This window comes from Bombina bombina, chromosome 2 (genome assembly GCF_027579735.1).
Source record: "Bombina bombina isolate aBomBom1 chromosome 2, aBomBom1.pri, whole genome shotgun sequence".
In the NCBI taxonomy this organism is placed as follows: Eukaryota; Metazoa; Chordata; class Amphibia; order Anura; family Bombinatoridae; genus Bombina; species Bombina bombina.
The window spans coordinates 485,355,045-485,376,966 of record NC_069500.1 but is presented as its reverse complement, the minus strand read 5'-3'; the positions used below and the strand labels follow the sequence as shown (position 1 = coordinate 485,376,966).

Genomic DNA, 21,922 nt, shown 5'->3' with positions numbered 1-21,922 from the left:
TCATGCAACCGATTTACCACCAATCTATGCCAAAGTTTGAGGGGGGAAAGAAAGTGGTGATTTTTTGACAAAATAGCAATTTAAGAATACATTTACTGAGAACATTAAGGGTTACTGCCAAATAACACCCCAATATGTGTTCAGCAACATCTCCTGAGTACAGCGATACCACCTATGCATAGGTTTGTTGGGTGCAATGCCAAACTTCTGACATGTATTTGTGGGGGGGGGGTCACATTTAACATATCTTCTTTGCCTATCTTCTTTTTTGGGGGCCTTGTTACATACCCCAATTTATTTGCTTGCCATGAATGTGCATATATTTGAAAAGTTGACACCCCAGCACTCCAGATTGTTTTCTGCAAGACCTCCTGAATACACCCATTCCCCCATGCATAGGTTTGCCAGGATTTTTGGAAGGTTCAGTTACAATTGTATGACTTGTAATTTGAGTTGAAAGTGAGAGTATTTCTTCTGATAGGCCAATCTTTAGTTTGGGGCCTATTGCATACCCTAGTTTTATTTATTGCCATGAAAGTGTATATGTGACGGATACCCCGGCTACCCCGACTGGGTAGCTCCACCAAAGGAGTCCTGCTTCCTCCCTGCTGACTGCAGCTATGTAGCTAGCAAGTGACCACAGCCTGTAGCCACCCCTGATGCCTGACAGAATCAGTACCCAGGGTCCCACCCTGTGGAAGACTCCAGCTACCCAGACTGGGTAGCTCTGCCTGAGGATCCTTTATCTGCCTGGAACAGGCTGCTATGTAGCCCAGGAAAGTGATTTTAGCTGGAGCCCACCCAAATAACTAGACAGACTAGCATTCAGGTGAAACAAGAACTGATTTTATTGAAACACACACTCCTTTTATACAGACAGCTCATCTTGATAAGACCCTGGACAATCCCACTATTTTCCCGCCATTCCCGCCCCTCCAGACAGCCCGGCACCTCCATAGGAGCCACAGTCCCACATAATTCCAATACATAGGGGTGGCGGTTTCGGGGTGATCCCGGTAGAGCGGCGGCACTTCCAGGGTGTCATTTTAAAGCTCTCCCCAGATGCCACAGTCAAAAAAGCAGCATGATTCGTTACTGGGGACTGGAGTTACAGTCCGTTGAAGTTATGGGGTTAGGGGTATCCAAAACCCCTGGTTCCCAAAGGAGCTCCCCTCTGATAATTCCCCCAGCTCTTGTCCTCCCTAGGGGCTACCAATCCCCAAAAGAGCGGAGCTCTGTGGCACATGGTTGCTGGAGCGACCAGGGGTAAATTTAGCGGGTGCCCTGCTGTCCTGTGGCCGACCGGGAGTTCCAGGAGCCCGGACAGCCTAAGAGGGGTTAGGCGGGTGTCCCTTGTTAGGCGGCCGACCGGGAGTTCCAGGAGCCCAGCCAGCCTAGGAGGGTTTTCCAGGTCATAGACCAGCTCTTCTCTAAACAAGTTTGGAACACAAAACCATGCAAACAAAAGCTTCTAGAGATTGTGGTTGCTCTGAGGAGCCCCAAACCACTGAGAAACAATAGGGCTGAGGTTGTAGGGGGGTGGGGGGGTAGCCTTAGCAGTCTGGTATCCATGACATCTCCCCCCCTCCAGTTCGGCAGACCTGGCTAGACCCTTTACGGGTCGGCCTGGGGCTGTCTGACGGTGGCCCTCCACTTCCCGGTTGCTGGGAGAAGTGATCCCATCTCTCCAGAGCTTGGGGCATCCTGGTTCCGGCTGACGTTTATACCCTGCGCCCTGGGAGCAGGGATAGTCACATAAGTCCAAAACAAGTATGCCAAGACTGGCTCCCAAACAATTCCTGTCCCACAAGTTCCAGGATCCTCAAGTTCCAGGGCCACACTGCCTCTCTCCATGACACTTGGTTTAGTACCGGTGGCCCAACCCCAGACCAGAGGGGGAGGTTGCTCCTTGGTGGGGCAGGCAAAGATCGGGTGCCCAAACATGTGGCACCAACTGTATAAGCTCTTCTCCTCCTTGCCTAATGCAACGCCTGTCCCCGGTGAGAAATACTCCAGGACAACAAAAGGGTAGAGACCCTGCCAAGCTACTGAGGGAAGAGACCATCTGTCTCTTCTCCCGAGAAGGAGATCTACCGCTGGGGAGGGAGGTCTGCTACCTCCGCTCCATGGGAAACTGTGCTGCCGCTGTGGAGTGAGACCAACTGTCTCCTCTCCCAGAAAGGGATTTTGCCGATGGGGAGAGATATCGATACCCATCTCTCCCTGCAAGGGCTTCTCTGTAAGGGGAGGGAGGACGACTACCTCCGCTCCGAAGGAAGAATCTGCCGCTGGGGAGAGAGACTGACTGTCTCCTCACCCAGAAAGGGGTTCTGCTTATGGGGAGGGAGGATGACTACCTCCGCTCCCAGGGGATGGCTCTGCCACTGGGGAGAGAGACCGACTGTCTCTGCTCCCGGCTCCTGGCTCTGCCGCTGGGGAGAGAGACCAACTGTCTCCTCTCCTGGCTCTGCCGCTTGGGAAAAAGACTGACTGTCTCCTCTCCTGGGAAGGGGTTCTGACTACCTCTGCTGAGGAGAAAGACTGACTGTCTCCTCTCCTGGGAAGGGGGATGACTACCTCAGCTCCCAGGGGATGGCTCTGCCGCTGGGGAGAGAGACCGACTGTCTCCTCTCCTGGCTCCTGGCTCTGCCGCTGGGGAAAGAGACCGACTGTCTCCTCTCCCAGGAAGGGGTTCTGCGTAAGGGGAGGCAGGACGACTACCTGCGCTCCCAGGGGATGGCTCTGCCGCTGGGGAGAGAGACCGACTGTGTCCTCTCCCTGCTCCTGGCTCTGCTGCTGGGGAGAGAGACCGACTGTCTCCTCTCCCAGGAAGGGGTTCTGCGTAAGGGGAGGGAGGACGACTACCTCCACTCCCAGGGGCAGGCTCTGCCTCTGGGGAGAGAGAACGAGTGTCTCCTCTCCCTGCTCCTGGCTCTGCCGCTGGGGAGAGAGACCAACTGTCTCCTCTCCCAGGAAGGGATTCTGCTGCTGGGGAGAGTTATCGACATCCATCTCTCCCTGCAAGGGGTTCTCTGTAAGGGGAGGGAGGACGACTACCTCCACTCCCAGGGGATGGCTCTGCCACTGGGGAGAGATACCGACTGTCTCCTCTCCCGGGAAGGGGTTTTGTGTAAAGGGAGGGAGGACACCTACCTCCTCTCCCTGGTTTCCTGGAGCTGTTATAGGTGCTGGTCAAAGGCTGGCGGCTCTTTGCCCTGTTGTCATCGCTTCTGCTGGGGTGGCTCCCTTGTCCAAGTCTATAAGCTCAGAGCCAGACTGCTAATCAGGATCCAGCAGCCCTGGTTCCCTTTTTCTTTGTTGCCACTCCTCCACGGTCGAGCTCCATGAATCCCAGAGGGCTGCACCCCAGATCTGTATGCCCTTGGCACGCTGGTTAACAAGATCTAGCAGCCTCTTGTATTCCTTGACCAGTGCCTCTTCCTGATAAATTAAAAAATCCAGATCGTCTAGTAGCCAGGATTCCTCCAAGAGATCCAGCAGTTCCTCTTGGAGCCCAGAGATATCCTCCAGACCCTGGTCCATCTTGCTCCCAAACTGTGGGTCCTCTGTCCTTTTTGTAAATAGCAATCCACCAAAGCCCTCTGTGGGGGAGCCATCCTCCAGCCATTGCTGTGCTTGCAAAGCGAGTCATTGAAGGGCCCGATAACCGTCCTCCACCCAAATCTCTTGCTGGATCAGTCTATGTAGAACAGATAGCCATTCCTTCTTTGGCTGTTCTCCCAGGAAAGGCACTCTCACGGTCCGCCGAACTCGGAACCTTGTGTCATTCGTGGGGAGGACCTTTCCATTGTCCCACTCCTGTTGAAGAGCCTCCCACCAGAGGTCCCGGCGGATCAGGTCCCTCTGTTCCAGCACGTCCTGTTGGTAAATAGGACCATCCAGCTGGTCCAGCACCTCCTGTACTCTCCCTAGGAACTCTGCCTCCATATTTACCGGCTACTGTGGCGCTTCTCCTATGTCAGCAGGAACCTTGTAAAAGAAGCAGATCCCACCTCTGCCACCCAATGTGATGGATACCCCGGCTACCTTGACTGTTTAGCTCTGCCAAAGGGGTCCTGCTTCCTCCCTGCTGACTGCAGCTATGTAGCTGGCAAGTGACCACAGCCTGTAGCCACCCCTGATGCCCGACAGCATCATTACCCAGGATCCCACCCTGTGGCAGACTCCAGCTACCCAGACTGGGTAGCTCTGCCTGAGGATCCTTTCTCTGCCTGGAACAGGCTGCTATGTAGCCTAGGAAAGTGATTTTAGCTGGAGCCCACCCAAATAACTAGACAGACTAGCATTCAGGTGAAACAAGAACTGATTTTATTGAAAACACAATCTCCTTTTATACAGACAGCTCATCTTGATAAGACCCTGGACAATCCCACTATTTTACCACCATTCCCGCCCCTCCAGACAGCCCAGCACCTCCATTGGAGCCACAGTCCCACATAATCCCAATACGTAGGGGTGGCGGTTTCGGGGTGATCCAGGGTGTCATTTTAAAGCTCTCAGTCGTCCCCAGATGCCACAGTCCAAAAATCAACATGATTCGTTACTGGGGACCGGAGTTACAGTCCATTGAAGTTATGGGGTTAGGGGTGTTCAAAACCCCTGGTTCCCAAAGGAGCTCCCCTCTGATAATTCCCCCAGCTCTTGTCCTCCCTAGGGGCTACCAATCCCCAAAAGAGCGGAGCTCTGGGGCACATGGTTGCTGGAGCGACCAGGGGTAAATTTAGTGGGTGTCCTGCTGTCCTGTGGCCGACCGGGAGTTCCAGGAGCCTGGACAGCCTGAGAGGGGTTAGGCGGGTGTCTGTTGTGAGGCGGCCAACCGGGAGTTCCAGGAGCCCAGCCAGCCTAGAAGGGCTTTCCAGGTCATAGACCAGCTCTTATCTAAACAAGTTTGGAACACAAAACCATGCAAACAAAAGCTTCCAGAGATTGTGGTTGCTCTGAGGAGCCCAAAACCACAGAGAAACAACAGGGGTGAGGTTGTAGGGGGGTGGGGGTAGCCTTAGCTGTCTGGTATCCAGGACAGTATATATTTAAAACGTTGACACCCCAAGGTATTGTATATGGAGTGCTTTGATGCAACCATTTTAGCCAACAAAATTGGAGAAAGTGTATGGTGGTAATTTTCCAATTTTCATTTTTACACTCACATTGCTTTTTGACTATTATTTAGGCGAGCCTGTTGTAAGTTATTGCAAGAAAACACTCCAGGTTGTTTTCTGCAAGACCCCCTGAGTACACCCATACCCCCCATGCACAGGTTTTACAGGGGTTTTAGAAAAATACAGAACCAATTTTAGAACTTATAAAAAATAGAACAGCCAATTTAAAAATCTGGCACAGTAAAAGTAAAAAAAAAAAAAAAAAAAAACTCAGTAACAGTAAACGTAACAAAAAAAAACCCCAAATAAAACGGCAAAATGTTTAAAAAAATTTTTTAAATTTACCAGTGTGTGATACCAGCCTGTCCAGGACAATCAGGACAGTAAAAGGTGGTGTCTTTTCTCTGTCCCCTCTTGGTACAGACTCTGCATTTCCCTTCCATAAGGGTCCACTACTTCATTCCTTACTGTTGGGAAATACAACACCTGGCCACCAGGAGGAGGCAAAGACACCCCAGCCAAAGGCCTAATTATCCCTCACACTTCCCTATCCCCCAGTCATTATTTGCCTTTTGTCACTATAGGAGGTGGCAGAAGATTTAGATAGTCCTGTAATGGGTCTGTTCCCTTCAAGAAAGGACTGGAGTTTTAATCATGTCATCCTCTCAGGGAGAGTATTGATGAAAGTTAGTGTCTTGAGATGCAGGGAAAGTTTTTCTGCGAACCCATCCAGACTGCTGCCTAACAGCTCCAGTGCAATTAGTGTTGACGAGTTTCACTGCTTGCTGTTTCACACTCAAGTCCATGTCAGAGGTGTCGCTGCAAGAATGTCACACTTGAGGCTGTGCCTGTTCCACAGCATGGATCCTGGAGGTAAGATCGTTTTATATATAATTTTTTGCTATACCGGGTCACAGTGTGGCTCCTTTATGCCTTGATAGGTTTAAGGGTTAATATCTCCTTCAGGGAGATTATTTGAACAGCAAGGGGTTATTGATAACTGCTTTGATGTGAGAGTTTGTTGGGCTCATAGACTGTGCTTGGAACAAACAGGTTTCACTTTTGTGTTGGTGTGTTGCGCAGCTCATAATAGCTTGGCACCTTTTTTCATAGCAGTGGAAGTACTGTACTACACACTACGTGACCGGGTGTGGTCTTTTCGTTTTCCTACAATCTTGCTACGAACATCACTCCTAAGGAGAGCGTTTTCTCTGTTAGATGTCTGGGTCTAGGAGGTGGTGAGTGCCCCAGCCATTCGGATTATAAAGGTGCCGCTATTTTGAATAAAGTATTTACTTTTGTCTGTCCTGTGATTATTATATCCTAGCTATGGAGGACTCTGACATTCCATTAGAAGGTTCTGCTCCTTCTGTACTGATTAATAATTCCCGTTTATATTGTGAGAAGGCCGTGGTTTGCCTGCCTGCCTGCTCAATTTTGTTCTATTTGCCTAAGCACTGTTCTAAAGTCTAATAAGGGAGACAAGCAGACTAATACTCATAGCGCTATTAGCCCCTCTGAGCCGTCTACCTCTCAGGAATCTGGGTCCAGAGAGATTACTACCCTTTCTACACTATCCACTCCACATGCAGTTCCCTGCGGCTCATCTAATCCTCCATCTGGAGGGGGCTTTTTTCCTGCGGACTACCATGCAGTTACAATTGGCGGTGTCTGCGGCCCTGAATGCCTTACCTCGCTCTAACAAATGCAAGAGAAAGGTTAAACATAGTTCTGACTTAGTAGCTAAATCCAACAAATATTTAGATGACTCTATCTCCCAGCTATCCAAGAATGAGTTAACCTCTGTAGCTTCAGAGGGTGAACTTTCTGATTCGGAGACTTCAGTTTCTAAACCTCCTTCAGCAGAGGAATCCTCCTTTAGATTTAAAATTGAGCATCTGTGTTTTTTATTAAAGGAGGTTCTGTCTACGCTAGAGGTTCCAGAGGCTACACTTCCTGAGGAACCCAAGATCCCTAAATTAGACAGGGTTTATGAAGACAGGATGGTCCCTCTGACTTTTCCTTTGCCAGTTTACATGGCGAACATTATTAGTACTGAATGGGAAAGAATTATTTTTCCCCTCGTCTACTTTTTAAAAATTATTCCCGGTCCCTGACTTTCAATTAGACTTGTGGGGTTCCGGTGGATGGGCTAATTCTATGCTTGCTAAGCGTACTACTATCCCTCTTGAGGATAGTTCTTCTTTTAGAGAGCCTATGGATAAGAAAATGGAAACCTTTCTGAGGAAGATGTTTCAACATACAGGGCTTTTATTTCAACCAGCGGCAGCTACCTACTGATGCAACACTCTGTCGGAGCTCATTGAGGTGGAAACTCCCCGCAAGGATATTCAGGATAGAATTAAGGCCCTGAGAATTGCTAACTCCTTCATCCGTGAAGCGAATATGCAGATTATTCATATTAATGCAAAGGCTTCTGGCTTTGCAGTCCTAGCCTGCCGGGCTCTCTGGTTGAATTCTTGGTCTGCGGATATGACTTCTAAATCTAGACTCCTTTCTCTTCCGTTCAAGGGGAAGATTTTATTTGGTCCAGGGCTGGACTATATTATTTCTACGGTTACAGGAGGGAAAGGTGCTTTCCTACCGCAGGATAAGAATAGCCCTAAGGGACGGCAATTGTTTAATTTTCGTTCTGACAAATCAAAAAGTCAGCAATCTTCCTCCAAGTCTTAGCAGCCCAAAAGTACTTGGAAGCTGGCTCAGTCCTGGAATAAGCCCAAACAGACTAAGAAGCCTGCCGAGAACAAATTGGCATGAAGGGGTGGCCCCCAATCCGGGATCGGATCGAGTAGGGGGCAGACTGTATTTTTTTCAGATGCTTGGTTCCAGGATGTACAGGACCCTTGGGTCCTGGAGGTTGTATCTCAGGGATACCAGATAGGATTCCAGTCTCATCCACCTAGGGGCAGATTCCTTCACTCCAGTCCGTCTATAAGACCAGAAAAGAGGACTGCTTTCTTACGGATCTCTCCTCTCTACGAGAAACTGTCCCGGTACCTACAGCAGAAAGGGGTTTGGGGTTTTATTCAAATCTTTTCGTGGTTCCAAAGGAGGAGAGAACTTTTTGTCCAATTCTGGACCTAAAGTGCCTAAACACGTTTCTGAGTGTTCTCTCTTTCAAGATAGAGACAATATGGTCAATCCTTCCTCTGGTTCAGGAAGGACAGTTTATGACCACTATTGTCATGTAATTTCCAATTATCACTACTTATACACTTCCCCTTTAATTGTGGGCAGGTCTCTAAATACAATTTCCTGTATAAAGCTTGATCAGTCTTTCACACCAATGCTTGGTATTATTCCTGATACATCTATCTGGAGTTCCTAAGCCTTATTTTCTTTGCTGACTTTTTTGTCTGTTCAAACACAAGGTATTGCAGTAGCACCTTACCTGGATGATATCTTGGTACAGGCACCATCTTTTCGTTTAGCGGAAGAACATTCAGAGTCCCTTCTCAATCTTCTTCGATCACATGGATGGAAGATAAACTTGGAAAAGAGTTCTCTTACTCCAAGTACAAGGGTGAATTTTCTGGGAACAATTATAGACTCTATATCCATGAGGATATTCCTCACAGATCAGAGACGTTGCAAGCTAACTTCTGCATGTCTTGCCCTTCAGGCCACGTTGAGACCCTCAGTGGCTCAGTGTATGGAGGAAATTGGACTCATGGTGTACTGTATGGACATCATCCCTTTTACCAGATTCCATCTCAGGCCCTTACAACTATGCATGCTGAGACAATGGAACAGCAACCATTCAGATCTTTCTCAACAGATCGTGCTGGACAACCTATCGAGAGAGTCGCTCTCTTGGTGGCTCTGTCCAGATCATCTGTCCCAAGGCACGTGCTTCTTGAGACCATCCTGGGAGATTGTTACTACGGACGCAAGCCTTTCTGGCTGGGGAGCCGTTTGGGGTGCCAAGAAAGCACAAGGTTTGTGGACTCAGGAGGAGTCCTCCCTTCCAATCAATATTTTTTGAACTGCGGGCAATCTTCAATGCCTTGAAGGCTTGGCCCCTTCTGGGTTCGTCCCAGTTTATCAGATTCCAATTAGACAATATAACCTTAGTTACCTACATCAACCATCAGGGGGGAATGAGAAGTTCCTTGGCGATGAGAGAAGTATCTCAGATACTAGAGTGGGCAGAGACTCACAGATGTACGATGTCAGCGATTCACATTCTGGGTGTGGACAACTGGGAAGCGGACTTCGTCAGCAGACAATCCGTTCACCCAGGGGAATGGTCTCTCCACCCTGAGGTGTTTACAGAGATATGCAGCGAGTGGGGGACGCCGGAGATAGATCTCATGGCATCCCATCTCAATACCAAGCTACCCAGGTACGGGTCAAGGGATCCTCAGGCGGAATTGATAGATGCCCTAACAGTACCATGGAGGTTCAGACTCATATCTTTTAAATCCATTACTGCTTCTCCCTCAAGCAGGAGCGAGCATCAGTTATTCTGATTGCTCCATTGTGGCCACGAAGGACATGGTTGGCGGATCTAGTGGGGATGTCCTCATCTCCTCAGTGGAGGGTACCTTGTTGCAGAGATCTGCTGATAATGGTTTCCTTCATTCATCAAAATCTAGATTCTCTGAGGCTGACTGCATGGAGATTGAATGCTTAGTCTCAGCCAAGAGAGGATTTTCTGAAAGTGTTATTGACACTCTGGTTCAAGCTCGTAAGTCAATTACTCGTCGTATCTACCATAGGGTGTGGAGGACTTATTTCCTCCCTAAGGTGGTGTCGGACCGTAACATTAATCAAGAAATTGTTGTTCCTTCCTTGTGTCCTAATCCTTCTTCAGTGAAGGAACGCTTGCTTCACAATCTGGATGTGGTTTGTGCCTTGAAGTTCTATCTTCAGGCTACTAAGGAATTCAGACAATCTTCCTCTTTGTTTGTCATCTATACGGGGAAGAGTAAGGGGCAGAAGGCTACTACGACTTCCCTATCTTTCTGGTTGAGGAGTGTCTTCTACTTAGCTTATGAAACAGCAGGACGACAACCTCTTGAGAGGATAACGGCTCATTCCACTCGACCAGTGGCTTCCTCCTGGGCTTTTAAGAATGAAGCCTCAATGGATCAGATTTGTAAAGCGGCTACCTGGTCCTCCTTACACACTTTTTCTAAATTTTACGAGTTTGATGTTTTTGCTTCACTGAAGCAGTTTTGCAGGCTGTGGTGCCCTCAGAATAGGGTCTGCCTCCTTTTTTGTTCCCTCCCATTATTCATTCAGTGTCCTCTGGAGCTTGGGCATAGTTTTACCAACAGTAAGGAATGAAGTTGTGGACTCTTCTTGCCTTATGGAAGGAAAACATAATTTATGCTTACTAGATAAATTCCTTTTCTTCCTGGCAGGGAGAGTCCACGACCCCGCCCGTAATTTATTTTTTGATGGGTGGCTCATTTTTTTATATTAATTCTTCTGGCATTTTTTTATCCTGATGTTTCTCCTACTTTTCCTTGTTCCCTCAGCAGAATGACTGCGGGATAGGGGAAGTGGGAGGGATATTTAACCCTTTGGCTGGGATGTCTTAGCCTCCTCCTGGTGGCCAGGTGTTGTATTTCCCAACAGTAAGGAATGAAGTCGTGGACTCTCTCTGTCAGGAAGGAAAGGAATTTATCTGGTAAGCATAAATTATGTTTTTCTGAGGATTCTGCTTAGCCACAGTAGGGGGGGGGGGGATTTTGAAAATAAAATGGGTAGCCTCAACTCTGCTCTCTCGCATCTCCGCCCGGGGAGCAGGTGCATCTTGGTACAAAATCCCCGAAATGATCCGGAGCTCAAACTGTAAAAAAGTCAGTTTCATTTTGGGGTTTGCTTTTTTGAACAAAAAAGTGTTGTGGGTTGCAATCTGCATTAAGTAAATTGCAACCTTTTTGTACTTGTCTTCCGCATAATTAAGTAGGGCTGCAGCAGCTGATCTGCTAGATCAACCCCACCCATATGCCGGTTATGAGCCTTGATGCACACTGGCTTCATTGTGCTCTCAGCTCTGCCACGTACAGAGACTTCCACAGTCCTCTCTGTGTGGATGGTGGTAAGAAAGTATACATCCTTATTGTCTCTGTACTTAACTGCCAACAGCTCCTCTTGGCACAGAGCTGAGGTCTCCCCACTTCATAGCCGGGTGTGTGCAAGTTGTCCTGGGAAACCTGCGCAGTTCTTTTGAATTGCACCGCAAGCTACTGTATCAAAACAATACAGTAGCTTGAACAAAAGGACACTTGTATAAAAATTGTCTACATACAAGTGGTACCCTTTGCTCATCAGGGGTAAAATCAGGTCCCAGATAATCTTGCCAGTGTTTCCCAAATATTCTGGGCAGCCTGGAGGGTCAAGGTGGATATCCTTTCCCTTGTACACCCACAAGGCCTGAGTATACCCAGACTCACTCTCACAGAGCTTATACAACTTTACTCCATACCTGGAGCGCTTGGAAGGAATATACTGCTTGAATCCCAGCCTTCCCTTATACTTCATCAGGGATTCATCTATGCATATATTCATTCCAGGTGTATAAGCCTCTGCAAACCTGGCAGTAAAGTGGGTAATCAGGGGCGGATTTTATACAGCCTGTCAAACTGGGGATGCTCCCTAGGGGGGCACAGGCTGTTGTCGCTGAATTGCATGAAATGTAGAATTATTTCATACCTCTTCCTCGACATACTCTAGGAGAAAATGGGGGTAGAGCAAATGGGGCTACTGCTCCAGTAGGAGCAGGTGGAGGGTTTCTTTATGATGCCCATAAGCATAGTCAATGCCCAGAATTTTTTGAAATTCTGGCAGTTCAATGGGGGCCCATTGCTGCTTTGCCAAAAGAGTGTCAGGCTTTGCAGCACGGAACTGATGGGCATATAAATTAGTTTGGGCGACAATGTTCCCCAATACATCATCACCCAGAAACACCTCCATAAACTGTTGGGGGCTAAATCCTGCCACAGTGATGAGGCGTTACCCACTCTTCAGCAGCAATGGCAGCTGGAACAACATGTCTCCTTCTGGCAGGGGAGGTTAGCAGGGGGGCTAGCAGCCACAGATACATCACTATCAGTTGAGACTGTATCTAATGATGTATCTGAGCATAGAGCAGGGTCAAAATTGGGGTCTGAGTCAGACATAGTAAAAATATTACTAAAAAAATCAACACAAAATTTAAATTTAAATTAACTAAATTAACTAAATGGCTCTGAAAAGAGCTGTTGGTTCTCAAAAATGTCTCTGGCTTTCTAAACTAGATAAAAATCTTGCTTGAAGTAAAAGAAATTTCCTCAGACACTAAAACTTCACCTCCTCCATGCATGAAGGAAAAGAGAAACTGGGGTTTGTGGGAGGAGTGATACTAACAAGGGACATAATACTCATATGCTAAATCACTTGAAACTGATGCAGTATAACTGTAAAAAGCTGACAGGAAAATATCACCTGAGCATCTCTATGTAAAAAAGGAAGATATTTTACCTCACAATTTCCTCAGCTCACCAGAGTAAGTTCTGTGTAAAAAGTTATACTACAGTTATTGCCCAGCTGCAGGTAAAAATAAAATAAAATGAAGAAATGAACAGCAGCCAATCAGCATCAGCAGTGCTGAGGTCATGAACTCTTTTACTCTGATCTCATGAGATTTGACTTTACTCTCATGAGATTTCATAGTAAACTTCCTTACACTGAATTGGGAAATAAGATGAGAGTGCACGAGGTTCATCCCTTCGGCTGTCTCGGGACAGACATACTGATATGCTGCTTAGAAGTCCTTTACAATGGGATGTGGCTACTGAGAAACCTTTGAGGTAAAATATCTTTCTTTTTACATAGAGATGTTCAGGTGATATTTTCTAGTCAGCTTTTTACAGCTATGTTGCATCACTTTCAAGTGTTTAAAAATTTGGGTATTATGGCCCTTTAACAGCTTGGCTGTGGTGCTCTTTGCCGCCTCCTGCTGGCCAGGAGAGATATTCCCAACAGTAAATGATGACGCTGTGGACTCACCATATCTTAGGAAAGAAATTAACTTTTATTAATATTCACATAAAATAAGGTGGAATTTCGGAATTAAAGCATAGAAAGAAAAGTGTTATAGTGTTTAACCCTGGTTAATTGTGGTTCAGTGACCTCTTGTGAACAATCCAGAGTTGATATATATGGAGCAGTGGTATGAGTAGAGGACTGAATATAATAAATATCAATGTCGTCTCTAATCAAGTTCACACCTAAGAGAATTCTATTGGCACATTATCCATGCCATCATCTTAAATATTAATAAGTAAGTTATTAAAATAACAACCTTAATATAATATGTAGCTAGGATGTATCAATGTGCCACCCGGTTCCAAAGGTTCAAAATAATATTGGTCGCATAATATGATTGTGAACGTTATTACAATTCAACTAACTGTTATGACGCTATTTATAAGATAGCTTTGCATATGTTGGAAGTTAAAATGCATGAGTATTATGTTGTTCAGAAAAATATTGGTAATAGTGTTGTGCTTATACACGTGTTGCTAAATATGTTTAACGGTTCAACACAGCTTAATTGCTGGGCCTAAAGCGGTAAATTTTAGTAACCAACCCAATAGTTAATAGCGTAACGTATAATATATTAACACAATGTTGCCACTGCTTACATATCAGCTATAAAAGAGTGAGCCTTTCAAATTATTTTGAGCATTACACGTTATCATAATTATTGCTTTTTTAGCGTGTATGCAGAGTTCACCTGCTCACTACTGTAAGTGGTCACTATTATCATCAGTGCCTATATCCTGGCACCTATCAGATTGTTATAATCAATGTTTCTTTATTGTGGTATGTTACTCAGGTAGCTAGCTTTAAGTCCATAAAAGTCAATAAAAATAATATATTTAATATAGTATAATTTCAGACTCTGCTTGCTAATACATCAAGATGAAATAGGTGAGCATTGCATTATGTGTAAGTTTAAGCGATGTATATGCTTATCTTTCACTTTGTCTGAAACCAGCACAACACTTTTAGCATATAGGTCCTTAACTGACATCCTTTGTAGGATGTGCCTGATACGTCCTCGGTCGCCAAGGGGTTAAACAGATTTAATTTCTAAGCACAAAAAAGATTACATACCTTGATTAAAAGGTCTTTGGAAAATGTCCAATGCAAAGCTGCCTCTGGATATTTCTTCTGCTCTCCACATATGCTCTCATATAATTACTGTCATATTAGTTCCATACTTGTGTCTACAGCCAGTCCAGAACAGATAAATCAGCAATTCACAGGAAAGCACATTTGGAAGGCACTGGAAAGCTCCAAAGGCAGCAGTGTCTTTGACATTTTCCATAAACAAAGAAGACATTTTCATTATGGTAATTAACATTTATGTTGAAACATTAAGGATCTTTACATTTCATTAAATACTCTCGAGGAATGGCTGCTGCAGCCAATCAAATGCTGCACCAACTAAAATATCAGAACTGCAGTTTGTGACACAGCTTCCACAATTAAGCCTTTTTGTGAAACAGCTGTTTCTTTATATTATACATTAAACTCTAAACAGACTTGCAGGGCATCACAAAAATGAACATATCTACACTAAACTGTGAGCATATATGTATATTTAGAGAGAGAGAGATACAGAGAGAGGGAGAATACACAATTCCATGTACTTTTACAAGGATATATATATATATTTATATATTTTTTGTGCATTATATGATATAATGGGAGCTGGATTTACAGTCATAGGATGTAAAAGGGCATCTCCTTTTCCTAGTTCCTTCCCTTCCCATATGAGTTTTACGTCCTGTGACACATATCCTCCACAAACTGTGGTCAGAGGGTAAAGAGGGGAAGATAAGGACACAAAGAGCATATAACAAATGTAACAGAGTTATAGATTGATCATATAGTAAAGTGAACGACTCGGAGGACCTGGGAAGAAATATATTGACATAAGGATAGAGGATAAATTGTAAGCGGGACACCATTTTTCATGTATGAAAGGGCAAAAAAGGCATCTACTGTAAACAACATGAGAAAAACATAAAAAAAAAAGAGACAAAGCAGAGGTATATAACTTGTGTTACCTTTTATTCCCTCCTCTCCTGGGCTGCCTTGTGTCTGTGGATTTCCCCATAAACGGGGAGCATCGGCTAGAGAACCTAACCTTTTACCTGAATCCAAAATCATTGCCACCTGCACAGAGAGGGAAGGGCAATGTGTTACCAATAATACAGCATATAGAGGCTGGCAGAGCATACTAAGTTAATGTAGTTATGACTTAGATCACAAACATTTAAACAATAGCCCCCTTCCAATATATCTGAGCACAGCTTCCCACAGGGTCTTCACAAAACAAAAACGATTGTCTTGACCTCTAAAAATAAAACAAAAATGCCTTTGCCTATACTGTATCCTGGGCTGTTTGTGTATTTATTTATTTTCTTGTTTTCACACCTGCTCACTTAGGCCCTGATGATCAAAGCATCATCGAAGAGGCAATATATTCAAAAGGGATCCGTCACGGGATCTAGATTGCCTGTAAAATTTTCAAGAGGGCTGAACTCAGTGTTTGAAGGCAGTCTCGCCAAGAGGCATTTTACTATGCATCTCTGTGAGTGGCAACGCTTTTCTGATGCTGGTGATATTTTCACTACAGCATTGAAGGTATAATGTAAATGATCCCTTTAGACTGTATTGAATTACAATACCATTGTGTCAACAAAAACTCAACCCCTTTTGTTACAATGCAATAATGAAACTAAGACATCAATAATACACCTATAGCAGCTGGGGGATTGTGCATATATTATACATACATATATATATATATATATACACACATACACACACATATATATATATATATACACACACAATGTTTTATTTATTTTATTGTATAATGCTATAATTTGTATTTTAAGTCTTGTCGTGTTTTTAAAAATTGTGTATTTTGCTTTTGGCATGTTTTTTTCAGGAAGAAGATTTTGTGTTTGTTATATTAATATGTCATATAAGACAGTAGCCCGTGACTTTATAGTTTTATTTATTAATTGCCATTATATTTTCTCACTGTTCTAAACGTGTTATACGAATAATATTGCATCTGCACTGTAACAAATTTGTATATTAATAACACTTATTACAGTGCAGCTACTATAGTATTAGTATAACATGTTCAGAACATTGAGAACATATATCATTAATAAATAAATAAAACTAATAAGTAATTAATGAAATATTAATATCACAAATACAAAATCTTCTTCCTAAAAAAAAGAAAAAAGAACACCGAAAAGCAAAATACACAATTTTTAAAAACACAACAATAATTATGTACCATAAACCATGTTGAGGTCTGTGCATATCCTAAAAGGGCTAATCAAGTAAAAATAGTTTGCCAAATTTTTTTTTAAAAATTGCTGCCAAGTATTTAAAAATAATTTTCAAAAATAAGCAAAATTACTTACATAGCCATGCGGTCTTGAGTAGTCTGCTTCACCCCCCCTTATCAGTGTTTAGCATCAGAAAACAGGCATTGTATTTCAACTGAGTTCAAAGCATCTTATTTACTTCTTGGCATGCTCCAGCAGATAATGAGTGTTAAAGTCTGCATTCTACCAAATCAAAGGTGGATATAGATGCAGCCATAAAAGGAATTGTGTGGGGGGAGTTAGAGCTGTACAATTCGGAAACTTAAAAGAAAGGGTTAATGGCGTGGCACTGCAGTATATATTTGCAGGTAAAGTAATTAAAGTACATATTATTATATTTTGTCTCTATCCAAACTTGTTGTATGTCCCTTTAAAATACACATTATAGTATTATACAATAAAATAAATATAAATCAAACATTGTATATGAATGTATAATATACCCACATACCCCACAGCTTCTATAGGTTTAATAGTATAGGCTGTTTTTAAAGATTTTGGCAAGGTCTCTTAGTTCCAGTTGTATGCTATAGGATACAAAGACATTTAAGATAATTGGCTGCTTCCAACAGTGTGTCACCAGTTTGGGGAAGACCCTTTCTTGTTCCAAGATGACTGCGCCGCTGTGCACAAAACAAGGTCAACGAGTTTGGTGTGGAGGAACTCCAATGGCCTTCACAGAGCCCTGATCTCAACCCCACTGAACACCTCTGGGATGAATTGGATTGCCGATTGTGAGCCCGTCCTTTTTGTCCAAAGTCAGTACAAATGTTCTTTTGACTGAATAGGCAAAAATTCATACAAACACACTCCAAAATATTGTGGAAAGTCTTCCCAGAAGAGTGATAGCAGAAGAGTGGTCAACTCCATATTAATGTGCATGGTTTTGGAACAAGCTCATATATATATACACACACATTTACAGACGTGGCTGAAAGTATTGGTACCCATGCATTTTAAAGTATTGGTACCCTTGCACTAGAGTTTTCTAAAATGCATGCTGACAAGCCACAGTCCTCATGGGAGAATGTCTGTTTACAGAAGGAACAAAGAAGCTTTCAAAGACAAGAATACAATTCCTACCGTGATGTTTTGGGGTTGCTTTGCTGCCACTGGCACTGGGTGCCTAGAATCTGTGCAGGACACAATGAAATCAGAAGACTAGCAAGGCATTCTATAGCAAAACATACTGCACAGTTTCAGAAAGCTGTGTCTGAGTCGCAGGTCATGGGTCCTCCAGCAAAACATACCTCAAAAAGCACCCAAGAATGGATGAGAAGAAATTAGACAGTTCCGAATTCGCCTTTTATTAGTCCTAATCTGAATCCCATCGAACATCTGTGGAAAGAGCTGAAATTCGCAGTTGGGGAAAGTTACCCATCAAACCTGAGAGAAATGGAGCAGTTTGCTCAAGAGTGGGTCAAAATCCCAGTCAAAAAGTGTAGAAATCGTATTCAGAGCTACAGAAAGCACTTGACTGCAGTTATTGTCTCCAAAGGCAGTGCTACAAAATATTAGGTTAAGAGTACCAATATTTTTGTCCGTGCCATTCTCATTTGTTTAACTGTTTAATTTAAAGTAGTATGTGAAGTCATAAATCAAAAGTGAAGTTTCTGTTCTATTACATTTGAAATAAAGAATGGTGGATATCAAAAACATTTGTCAATTTTTATTTAGTTCAGAGAAAATTGTGCATTTTCCTAAAAAAGTTGAAGGGTACCAATACGTACAGCCATGTCTGTAGATTAAATATATATACTTCCAGCATCCAGATGTTAAAACTCCCTAGGCTCTCACTCAAGAACTAATATATAAATACTGTGCCATATATGTAAAACAATGCTAGATTGAAATGTTATGTGTATACAATATTTATATATGGTGCTGTCACCATGCATCAAATATACTATCAGCACTCAGTGCTACCTCACCTTGGCTTCCAAGGAGTTTAGTCGCTCATTCATCTCTGGAATTCGACTGCAATTGAGGCAACCTGTAATAATATTGTAAAATTAAGGTGAGGTAGCAGGACACATAGCAAACCATGTATACTGTAGGAGGAGACAATACATAGCATAACCAGAGATACCCACTGCCTATGGTTGCCAGGTGTCCAGCATTCAACTGGACAGTCCAGTATTTCAGCAGGCTGCCCAGTAAAATCTTCACAAAAATACTGGACTCATAAACGTCCTTTTTTTTAAAAAAAATTGTCTGTTAGCTAAATGTAAAAGGCCTACTATGTCTTAACTCATTACAAATATGGAGCAGAATAAGTGAAGGGCAGTCAAAGGGGGAAAGTCTCTTCTGTTTACGTTTGTTTCTGTCAGCCAAAGGGTAAAATGACTGCTCTGTTATGAAAGATGTGTATGGTGGGATCAAGAGTGGGGTCTAATGGGGGGACATCTTACCCAGTCACCCACAGATTTTCCAGTATTTTTGTGGAGGACATCTGGCAGCTCTATTGTCATAACTACATTCAATTATATGTTCACTATGATGTAAAATAATACTGTCCACACAACAACCACAGTATTTATTTATTTTTCTAATGTCAGGAAGTATGATGTAGGATAGCAGCAAATATGGGAGTAAATAAACATGCAAATTTGACTAAACGTCTGCTTTACACACCTGCTTGACCATTACATTATATTTACTTTTAAAGAGAGGACACCTTATTTGCCTTCTAATTCTTAATGGTTGAAGGTTTTTTTTTCCAGATAAATTACATTAAAATATATCTGTCTTGCTATTACATTTTTAGATGATTTTCTTTTGAAATGACCCTGGCACAAAACCATAAAACCTTTATTGCATTTCATCAATCCTGAGTGAAGGACAGATTTAAAAGAAGCTAAAAAAATGAAAGATTTAAGGAAAATAAGCAATTTCACACGCCCCTGTCCGTCTGGAATCTCCTCTGGCGGGCACCAGTCCGCTGACCGTATTTACCATTGCAGATCTGCGCTCATATGCAACCCTGCCCACGCAGTGATTGGAAAAGTTCGGGGAGATTGATAATAGGGTTCATATGACCTCTTCTTCTTAAATCTCGACTGTAGGCTCGCTCGTGTGAACCGGCAGCCGATGGGGCTGAGACCGCTTGATAAATCTTGGCCACAGTATGTACTGTGCATATTAGCATTTTAAAGGGACAGTGTACTCAGGCAAGCAGGTGATAAGGGTCCATTGTATTCAAAGCTGGTGCAAGAACATCTTATCAGATGGGCTCAGTTCTCTCTATAAAATTGCTAAAATATGTTGTGTGTTGTGAAATTTTATGTACAAGAGTGAAGATTTAAAGAGACAGTTTACTTATGTTAGTGAACATATAAAATGTTTTATACACCACAAAAAGGCAGCCATTGTGCACACATTACTTAAAGGGACATGTAACCCCAAATTTTTCTTTCTTGATTCGTAAAGAGCAGTGATGGCTAAACTGCATTTCCCATGGTGCTTAGGCACTCTGCAGTGTAGTTGAGCATCATGGAAAATGTGGTTCTGAAACATCAGGGTGAGTGACAAGGCAAGCCATCTCTATAGTGTACAATTTAAAAAAAACAACTAATTTCTTTTTTATTCTTAAATTTACTTTGCTCTCTTGGTATCTTGTTGTCATTTTGTTTGACATAAATAGCAGCACATCATTATTTTCTTTGTTTGACATAAATAGCAGCACATCATTATTTTCTAAATATCCTAAATTATAATCAGTTCACCTTTACAAAATTTAGGGTCTTTTATCTATATTTTCCAATAACAATTGATCATTGAAAATCATAAGATAAAATGTATTCTATTTGGCAACATGCACCAATTTATACAGAAAATGAGTAGGCATAAAATAAATTGCCATTTTTATAACAATCACCTACTAATGACTTATAAAAACCCACAATGAAAAGAGGGATTTTCACATTTTCAAGACATGAATGCCCCTCCCCCTCATCAAACACTGCATACTTGTGTACTTGCAGTAGGTGATCACCATTACCACAATGATATTCAGATACTTAAAAGGGCATGTGACTCCCTCATTTAAAAGAGGATAATACCCTCATTCATATGAAGGCTTGCCTACCTCTGTAAGATGCAGTTGATCTTCTTACAGTGACAATAACTTGCAGCTGCAATTTTAAACATGCTCTTTATCCGGAGGTCTAATAAAGCCTTTATATCCCCCTTTATTTTGCTAGAGGAACCTCATATGAAAATCAAACTTCTCTGTTTCAAATGAGGGGGCCACTTGTTCCTGTAATGCAAACTGAAGGGGGGTATAGGGGCTCTGTTTAAGCCAACTCAGGTTAAACAGCACTTTTAAGTGCAGGTTACTGCTGCTTTAAGGGTGATGATTTGCATCTCACAGGGGCATGCAGCCCCTCATTTGAAAGGGCAGACTACCCTCTTTCAAGTGAAAGGTCACTTAATTCTTTAAAATGCAAGTGAAAGTGGAGTACTTAAAGTTTAGTTTTACTTGAGGGAGGGAGATTCCTCTCTATCAAATGAGGGAATCATTTGTCCCTCTACCACAAGTGGGGGGATAGGGGCTCCATTAGAGCCCTCCCTCAGGTTGAACTGCACTTTAATTGCTGCAGGTAATTTTAGGTAATTTATAGCACTCAGCTTCATCTTACAGGGGCATGAAACCTAATTTAAAAGGGCAGATTAACCTGTTTCTTTCCTAAGATCTGCAAAGTCCACAACGTCATTCAATTACTAGTGGGAATATCACTCCTGGCCAGCAGGAGGAGGCAAAGAGCACCACAGCAAAGCTGTTAAGTGTCACTCACCTACCCATAATCCCCAGTCATTCTCTTTGCCTCTGTCAATGGAGGAGGTGAAGTTTGGTGTCTAAAGAAATTAGTTCCTTTTTCTGGTACTTTTCCCTGCAAGCAAGGATTTGGGTTTAGTTGAGTCCACGTCAATCTCTAGTAGAGTAGTGGTGGCTTTTAAGCAGTTAGGAAGTTGTGAGGTAGTCCCTGCTTTGTTTCATAACACATTGCTGCCCATGGTACAGAAAGCCAGAGTTGGTTACTCTGTTCTTTCTTTTTCTACAGGTCTCTGTAAGGAGTATGTGTCCTTTCACGCTTTGTGAGCTGTCTTCCTGCCAGACAGCTAGACTACAGCTAAGTGCTTTTGTCTTCTAGGTCTTGGAGACTTGCACTTCAGAAGAATATGTCATATGCAGTAGATGGGGACATTTTTAAAATCCTTTATACAGGATTTTCTTTGGCAGTGGGCAGGCACATTATGTATGTTGAGACTAGGGAGGTTGCCCTCCCTCATAAGTCTGATGAGGAGGATACGTCGGTAGCCTCTGAGGGTGAAATCTCAGATTTGGACAGTATTATTCCT

At 43.3% G+C, this 21,922-nt stretch overlaps 1 protein-coding gene across 2 annotated transcripts in view; it reads right to left on the bottom strand.

The window, feature by feature from the left end:
- The window catches only part of EMID1 (EMI domain containing 1), a 272,782-nt gene that overhangs the window by 102,523 nt on the left and 148,337 nt on the right, over nucleotides 1–21,922 (bottom strand). For both annotated transcript variants that reach the window (XM_053702174.1, XM_053702175.1), the window contains 2 exons: nucleotides 18,493–18,554; nucleotides 15,215–15,323 (listed from right to left, as the gene is read on the bottom strand). In XM_053702174.1, the coding sequence (XP_053558149.1) occupies nucleotides 15,215–15,323; nucleotides 18,493–18,554 (171 nt within the window). The remainder of the gene's footprint in view (nucleotides 1–15,214; nucleotides 15,324–18,492; nucleotides 18,555–21,922) is intronic.